At 31.8% G+C, this 9,611-nt stretch overlaps 1 protein-coding gene across 1 annotated transcript; it reads right to left on the bottom strand.

Annotated features, from left to right (window-relative positions):
• Window positions 1–2,296: 2,296 nt before the first annotated feature.
• On the bottom strand, window positions 2,297–7,864 carry LOC123302134 (synaptojanin-1). The gene is made up of 13 exons (XM_044884936.1): window positions 7,729–7,864; window positions 7,244–7,473; window positions 6,509–7,132; window positions 6,241–6,407; window positions 6,049–6,130; window positions 5,411–5,729; window positions 5,076–5,255; window positions 4,860–4,956; window positions 4,603–4,790; window positions 4,114–4,397; window positions 3,877–4,042; window positions 3,320–3,790; window positions 2,297–3,230 (listed from the first exon to the last, which is right to left on the bottom strand). Exons 1-13 carry the CDS (start codon window positions 7,853–7,855, stop codon window positions 2,734–2,736), a joined length of 3,432 nt encoding a protein of 1,143 aa, XP_044740871.1. The 5' UTR covers window positions 7,856–7,864; the 3' UTR covers window positions 2,297–2,733.
• Between the last annotated feature and the right edge of the window lie 1,747 nt (window positions 7,865–9,611).

Below are 9,611 nucleotides of genomic sequence, written 5' to 3'. Positions count from 1 at the left end.
TAATATTAATTAATATGTTTATGTTTGTTTTTATATATTTATATATTTAATAATTATAATTAATAAAAATATATATGATTTATAATTGATGTTGTAATGTTCATCTATATCTTATTTATACCTCCATCCTTATCCTTCCAATATTTTTAGACGTTACAAACTTGGGAGTAAACTTAATATACCTTGATATATATTACATGTATACAGGGTATAAAAAGTAGGAAAACTATCACAATTATAAAAGAGTCGAGGAGCCAATATAACACAGCACAGCTACTGAAATTTTGAAAGACTGGAACGCTCACTACCCATGATTCGGGCGTGTATACTTATTCCCTTCTAACTCTTCTGCTCATGCGCATTTTCATCTCATCTGTCACATATCTGTACAATCATACAACTTAATAGTCACTTTCAAACCAGATTGTACGAGAAAGATATGTATACCCGTCTTTCTCCTCGCTGCCAGCAGGCTAGAGAGCGTTCTAGTCTGTCTATATTTCAGTGGGTACAGCACATTAAGTATGGTTTACATTTTTTGTTACTAGTGGCGCTGACATCTTAGTAGAACAGTAGGTACAGGGTGTAAAAATAAATATGTTAAAGTTGTTGACTTGATAGTAATATAGAATACTTTATTTATATATAATTAAATTGTATTGAATTGAACTAACATTGTGATTTATACAACTAATATAATATAATATAATATATAATAGTAGTATTAGGAACAGATACAACTTAAAGTATAAAGCTGTTTAAAAAAGAATCAAGTATATAATATATAGATAGATAGGTAGGTAGGTAGGTAAGGTAAGGTAAGGTAAAGTAAGGTAAGTAGGTAGATTGTAATTATATATTTGTTTTTAACTATATATATAATATATACATCATTTTAATCTATTCTATTTTAAATATATTATAAATCTATAATAATAAATAACATCACATTTTATTTAATTAAATAATATATAATATAATATAATACATTTATTATTTTATTTATTTTATTTAAATACTGCTTATGAAATTTTATTGAGAAGGAGACAGAGAAGGAAAATGACTGAGTTATATGATATGTGACAGATGAGCATGAGCAGAAGAGTAAGAAAGAAAAACGTATATCCGCTTGAATCATGCTGCACCGTCCTCGCTTATAGCTCGTTGGATGCTATCGGCAGTGAGCGTTTCAATCTCTCTATATTTCAGTGGAACAGTATTTAACATATAAATAAATAAATAATTACATAAAATAAAATAAGAATTGTGCTAATAAAATAATAAATGCTGATATTGAACTTGTATTGATTGAACTAACAAAATAATAAAACAGAACAGTTCAATTTGATAATTAATAATAATAATAATAATAATATCATTCAACTATAACCTAACTAAGATACCTCTATATATTTATTTTAATTTAAATATTATTATTTATCAATGATAATGATAATTAATTAATAAATGATAGACACATTTATTTAGATATTTTAAATCAATATAAGATCAATTATAACAATTTATAATTCATGTACCAGACCTGTACCAACTATTTATAATACCATACTAGTACTAGTAGTTTATTATTATTAAAGCTGTACAATTTATTTGATACAAAAACATTAGTTAAATGTAAATACTTAATCGTTATTTTATTAATTATTCATGCATTTAGTGACTTAGTCTTTTAGTTTTAGTTTTGTTCGTTTAAATATCACTTGAATGGTCCTACTATCCCTTCCTATTTTAACTTCTATCATTATCCTTGGAAGAGAAATGTTATTGATTTATTAATTGTAAGGTCTATAACCTATAAGTCTGTAGATTATGATAAATTAACTGAATGCTCAGCTGATGAGTACTCATTTTATGGGAGAATTTACAAAATTTGTTAACGAAATGGCAGAAATTATAGCGTGAGTAGTGTTCCTTTTGCACCGAAGTGTATTGTACGAAATAAATACGGACATACACGAATCAAATTCTATATTAATGAATACAGTGTGTACTAGAGACGCCATTTTACGTAATAACTAATAAGTAACAAACCAAGAGCAGAGTAGAAGCATTTAAAGGTGAAGTTAAATCATGTTAGGAGTATCAGCAGCGAGCAACGAGCAATTCCTTTGTGTGGCTAACAAAGAGTTTACATATATAGAGAACGCAAGGGATTTGCTGGCCTGTAAGTGAATGCGATATGATGAATGAGAAAGAAAACTGTCAGTGAGTTCCCATGTGTCTTTATCATAGTCATATGTCATAATCATATGATGTATAAAGATTTTGTGTCTGCTATTTTGTTATTTAAAGAGGTTATATACATTTGCATATTCTCCAATATGTGGCCGTAATTTTTACAAGTTCGTTGTAGGCAATGACATATAGATTAGACAAGGACACAGAGGAACTCACTGACAGTTTTCTCTCTCGTGTCTAAGTATCATAAATAGCTAGGCTGGTTGACTGATATCATGATTGAATTGATCTAGATAAGAATAGATACTGATTTAAAATTGAAATACTTATCAATATCTTATCAATATAGCTTGAACTTTAGCTGTAGTTATAGCTGTAGATGCTAATACAGCAAGCACTAAGTTGACATTTATTGATAATTAATAAAAGCTACTAACAATCAATTAAATTAAAAATCTAATAACAATCAATTAATTCATTTATTTATTATAATTATGTAGTCGTTAATTAAGTTTAATGAAGTGTTTTTATACATTATTTATTATTAGATGTTGGTGTAAGTGTTCCTGTTCCTGTTGGTGTTGAAGGTGAAGATGTAGGTGTTAATGAAGGTGCTGGTCCTAGTGGTGGTGGAGGTGCTTGTTGAGTACGTGCTGGTAATGGTGGTGGTTTTGTTGTTCTAGCTGGTATAGGAGGAGGTGCACCTCCACCTCCACCATTGTTACTTACCATTGATTGTGATTGTGTATGTGTGTTAGTATTTACAGGTGCTTTAAAATTAGGTGGTGGTAATGATGGAGGTGTAAAATTTGGTTCAGGCCTATCTATTGACATCTCTCTTTCATTTGAAATAAATTGTTGTTGTTGTTGTTGTTGTTCGTTGTATTGTGTTGTTGGTGTACTATCGGATGCTGATTTCGATGGTGAACAGTTTGAAGTTGGTGATGGCTTTGGTGGCCTTAATGGTGGCGGTCTATGTGGACTTGGCATTGGACTAGACTTGGGTGTTGCGACCAACACTGGTGATCCTTCTGTAAAATAATAATTCAACACTTTTAACCCGTCAGCACTCACGTCAATCGTTCAGTAATCTTTAGTAGTGATGTCACAACATACGTACCATTTAATCTCATTGAAACAGTATTATTTGTACATAACGCAATCTCCTTTTCAGCTTCTTGCACCCAATTCGGTGATCGTAATGAAATATGTAAATCGTAACCATTGACTTGTATAATTTGACGTTTAACAGCAGACAAACAACATTGTGGATCGTAGAATGTTGCCCACATGGTATCCCCATCAAATCGTACCATGATCACTTGCCCAATGTTTGACAGTTCCGTCAGTATGTTGTTAACAAAGCTTGCATCGTATTCCTCCACATCTGGACATTTAATACAAATGGTTCCATCTGGCGGTCCTAAATATTGTAACACTTGATAATAGACTTGTAAACGTTGTTCTGCGTCGATCACATTGATGTCAATATCAATGACTGCAAACACAGGTCGATGATCGCTTTGTTTAAGCTCTGTACGACCGTAGTATACACATTCCCCAACTACTGAACTTGAACTTCCATCTGAATCTATAAAACAAACAATTGACTCAGTTAAAAATAAACTAACTAAATAATAAATAGTATGTACTACTTGTAACGTAAGTCTAAGTTACCTGGATCAACACGTCTTCGCCACAAGACACGATCAGTCCAAGCTGGTGCTCGTGCTTTTTCAGATGTATCGTAATCATCAGAAAACAAATCGTATTTGTAGGTGGGTGCGAAATTGATTGGTCCTTCAATGTAATTACGAAAGACATGGCCTAAAGCATATTGTTTCTAAAATCAAATAAAAACAAAAATTATAATGATTATTATGATTATTATGATTAGTAGGTTAGCGAGCGTACTTTTAATTGATCTTCTTTTAAGATCTCTTCAAATTGTTCATTTTTAATCATCTCTTTGAGCTGGTTTCGTTCGATGTCAATGCGATAATTGAAGTCTCCACAAAAGAATATTATATCATGTGAGTTTAACGTTCGATTCATTGGAAATGCAACTTTACGTGTGATTTCAGCAAAGTCTGCGTTACGTTCATTCACTTGTGATTGTCCAGCAGCAAAATGTGCACACACAAAGCACATCGACGTGCCATGCAATACAAATCTAATTGCAACCGCACCTTTATTACCTGAACAGAATAGAATAGATTACAGTGCAACCTCGATATAACGAATCGGAAGGGAACAAGCAAATATTCGTTAAGTTGAGGCTAAGTTATCAATTGATTTTTATATTGATTTCAGATTTTATCATATATTCTCACACGAAAGATATATATCAGGTGGACCAAGGATCAGGACAAAGATTTATTACATAAGATAAGATGTACGTACCTGTTGCACCACCTAAACCAGTTTTGACACAATCAATAGCCAAATCTTTGATGTGTGGAATCAATTGTTCTTTAGCGTACAAAAATAAACAGACGCCAACTAATTGTTGGGATGATATCAGAACATATTTACCAATGTTTGATAATACTTTTTCTATTTCTTCACCCCATTGACGGGCATTTTCTGAACTAAAATCATATCAATAAATAAAGTAAATCAAGTTCTATCATCAACATATTAATCAATATTTGTATTACCTAGCTGAAACAATATTTCCTGCTGATAAATCAACAATTTCTTCGAATCCTAAAGCGTATATATCATTTAGATCAGACTCAGCCGCCAATGGATGACCTAATTCAATTGAATTCGATTAAAATCAATAAATAATTGACTTATTGTGTTTCCTATGTTTATAAAGCTAGCTCTATGGTATTATCTGTATGATTAGTGTGAACATAGCATTAGCATACCTTCTTCATCGGCCCCAAATGGTTGCAGTAACCAGTCAGCTAGTGAGATGTCTTTAAAAACTAGACTTTTAAATTGTTTGCCACCGTTGACGTTGTAGGTGCCGCAACCAACCCGTAATCGTTGTGGTCTTGTATACTCTCTATATCGTTTACACATTTCACGTAATACAGGAGTAGGTGCTTTAAAATTAAAAAGAACAACAAATTAATATATATACATCACAGTATTCTGTACTCTGTAAAAAAGTAGGAGCTTCATTTATAATATAGGAACATAGTTCCAACCGGGTGTACCACGACACCTTTCCTTTTTAAAAACAAACTTAAATACTAACCATGTAACATGTATGATGGTAACAATGTTCTTGATCTATCAGCCAATTCACAATTAAGTGTAGAACCAAACAATAAAACATCGATGGCCTCTTGTTTGGCATTGTCCAAGAGATTGTTTTGAATGGTTCTAGCCGCTGAGCGTGCTCCATCAATAAGCTTTGAACTGCCTTGTATAGCTCCAGTGCCTGCATATATTTTACTAATTTCATTACCATTAACAGACCACATCTGTTTGAAGATCTCATTAAAACGTTCCACCATCGCATCTAGTTTATCAGTTGATGAATTTAATACAAGCAACACTTGTTGCTCAAGAACCTGCTCAACAAACAAATCAATTCACTGTTTATTTATTTGATTCAACATCAAAACAAACACACACACATTTGGGTTTAGTTCAATCAAGCTTAAAAAATATATATATACAGGGTGTCCCGTCATTTGATACTCAAACTTTAAGAGCGTATTTCTTGGACAATTTTAATTCAAAAGTGTCTTATATACTTTTGTCCAAAACCCAATAGTTAAGGAATTATGGGCAGTTTTATGTTCCCAAAAATAATAGTTAAGAGGACACCCTGTAAATATGTGTATGTGTTTGTGTGTTATTATCGATTGATATTAAAAACAGACTTACAGATAAACCTAAGTACATTTGAACACAGTTTGTACGATCCAAACAATCCAAACAATTCGTTCTAATTGTACCTAATTGTTCACTGTAAATAAAATAAACAAGTAATTAATTAAATTGATTTTAATATGAAACGGCCAACTTCGGGATGAGCTGGTGATTATTTAAATTTTGTTTTTCAGTGTATGGTATTACCTTACAACATTAGCTCCTTTATGCATAGTAAAGAATGTTGACAGTTCTGGATATCGGTTGACTTTTGCTTTTAACTTATCAAGATTGTTGATGTTGTTGCGACATTCTGCATGATAATCAAATAATATATGTGGAATGTTTGTGTGCGCAGACTCTTCATGATGTCTCTAAATCAAATCAAATCATTCAAATTCAACTCAATTGAACTCTGTCACAAACAGCTAGTTGTAGTTATATTAATTTTGATAACAACCAGATGTTTATTTACCTGGAATTCAGCACTTAAGGCAGCTTCTCCATCGTTCTTAGCGTTGCCAGCTGTATTACTAAGTAAGTTAATAATAGCTAAGAATCCATAACGTTGTCGTAACAATGTCAGATGTTTGTCATAGGCCACTTTAGACGCTTCATAACCACGTGATAGTTTTATTTTGTGAGCGCCAACTTGAACGCCAGTTTGTTCCCAAAACAAAGGTATACTGCCACGTGTTTGCACGAACGAAGTGACACTCTCATCTAAATAAATAGCCTGTTCAGTTTCCACAAAGTTAGCAACGTGTCCATCGTCGTTGGTGCCACGCACATTAAACCTGGTGCCAGCACGCTCACAACTTAGACGTGAAAACAAAGCTGCACGTGCTTGACGATGTCCCACGTACACAGTACGTATTTCAATCGATCCGCACATCGATTTGATCAGCCATTGATCGGTGTTGATGCCAAACCGTATGAATAACACATGTAGCATACGATTCCAAAAAAAACGGTGGTCGCTAACGTTCGTCTTGTATCGACGTTGAGCACATAAAGTCACATCTACATGACTGATTGGACATGAAGGATTTCCACCGTATCCAAAATAGAATGTACCCGAATTTAGAAACTTGCGTATCTAATCAAACAAAAGAATCTAATCAAATAAAACTATTTAGTAATAGTACAGTGAATAAAAAGGTCGGCCCATTTTTTCAGCCTTATTCACTGTATTTTCAGCATGCAGTACCTCTGATATGCGTTCCTCTTGAGTACTTTCATATTGCAAGGCCACTAATTGTGTTTGTGTTATTTTAAAGATTTCAGTGTCGCCAATCTTGCCCACAGACACACATCCAATCACTACCACTAAATACTGATTACAGTTATCACCAGAATTGATCTGTAAGACACCCAGACAAGCATATGCGTCAACAACTTTTGTATAATTCTTCTTAACTTGATCGTATTCAGAAGTCGCTATAAAATAAAAACAAATCAGAAAACATTCACGGATTTGGATAAAAATCATTGTTTAGAAGCTTTTAGGCTACAAGTTAGATTTCTCTGATTTTCATGTAATTCTCGGTAGATAATATTTCGTGGTAACTACCGATTATCTCGGTTTATGGCCACTCTACAGTAAATGAAATCTACTAAATACTAATTTTGACAGTTTAAGTGAAGTTTGGAACGTTAAATTAAAATGTATGAAGTGCCTAGCTCGGTACTTACATAAAACTGCTACAACACCCGATTCAAATAATAATTTCGATGTTTGTTTACGATCCAGTAAGATTACACTGAATGGGTTTGGTGCATTATTCTTTTCTAATACACGTAATGACTTTTGTAGTGCCATTTTAATTAATTAATTTGGTATATTAATTATAATAATAAGATGGCTAATTAATTTGGAATGTAAGTATATTTATTTTATTTTGTATAAGTTTAAATAGATTCACAATCAATCATAGGTATACAATGTTATTGATAACACTCAAATATTTATTACGTTACTTCATATTCATATTTTTGACACTGTTGTGCTTTCACTGCTCACTGTTCACTTAAAACTTTTTATTAATACTTGTTTATATTATTTTATTTAAATAAAAAGTAAGTCAGTTAATCTTGTGCTTGTCATATTTGAAGTTGATAGTGATAGTCATTCAATTTCAACATCAATTTTACCTTACTCAAGTGACAGGCAGTCACTTATAGAACCACCTCTATATATATGGTACTGCCATCTTTTGTTTAGAGTTAGTACTACCGTTCCGATTGATAAGATAGACAACTGTATGTACGTACTGAATGTTTAAATGGTTCAAATCATAGGACTGTGCATTCTCATTAATTACTTTGCATTGCCTAAAGATGTACTTTTATGATGAGACTTGACACTGACTTTGAGCGACAAATTAGGGTTTCACCTAGCTGAAAAAAATAGAACTATGTGCAGCGGCAAATTTAAAAGATGTAACTGTCAGGTGCATAGAATGCAGCCAATTGTGATTTAAATCAAGACGAAATTATTCCTTCAATACATATATACGCGCCGAATGTAGAATGTGATTAATATATTTATTTTTATGTTGTAACAAGAATATTATTCAATAAAGAATCAATTATTATTTTAATACGAGTTATTATTAAACAGTTACAGTAACTTCATGATGACGTTTAACGCTGGCTTTGAGCGTCAAATTGTAAAAAGGAGTGAAAAAAAACAAACAAGTTTAAATACATGATAACAAGTTTGACGCATGGTAATGGTAATCAATTGAAAATCAATTTTTTTTAAATGAAACCTTTATTCTCGTTTTATTAAAACATTATAAATTTATTAATCCAATACTCACAAAATTAATTCTGATATATTCACTTGTATTCCCGTTAGAAAGACTAATCATATCAAAATATGTAAATATTGAAATTATGTTTACTTTAGTTTCATTTTATTATTTCTATAATTATTTCAATAATATCTGGTATAATTAATTCCCTAATATCAGAAAATTTCTAATTTTTAATTTCTTATAAATCAAATTAGGTCACAAAATTTCTTGACGCTCTAGCGAATCGAATGTCGAAAACTGCGTTAAATTCCGACTTATTGCTCAAATTTTTCGAACTTTGATAATTTTTTGTGCTTTGTTTGTTCGTAAAATAGGTGGTAGTAAATTGTTTTCTAAATCTGTAATGTATGGTATTAATGTAATGCAATGTGTCTGGTAATATCATTTTGGCTGGCTAATAAATACTTGAATATTATTGGTTGATTGTAATTCAAAATGGCAGCGGAACATTGTAAATAATAGGTATATCTAAATCTACCTGTCTTATAGGTAGGTAAATGCTGAAATACATACCTAAAAAGACAGGCTTCATCATATCAGAATTGAACAGGTAGATATTTGTTTATACATACCTGCCTACTATGTACGTAGGGATGTACTATAGATACTGATAATTGAGTCTCTGTTGAGTGCTGAGATAAAACCACTAGATTACACCGTATCTACACTGAAATAATTATAATATCTACAAGCTGATGTGAGTATAAGGATTTTTTCCAAAGGTGTGATACTTAAAGGAACCTACTAAGTGTATTT

Source organism: Chrysoperla carnea, chromosome X (assembly GCF_905475395.1).
Source record: "Chrysoperla carnea chromosome X, inChrCarn1.1, whole genome shotgun sequence".
Lineage (NCBI taxonomy): Eukaryota > Metazoa > Arthropoda > Insecta > Neuroptera > Chrysopidae > Chrysoperla > Chrysoperla carnea.
This window is presented reverse-complemented; position numbering and strand designations above follow the sequence as displayed.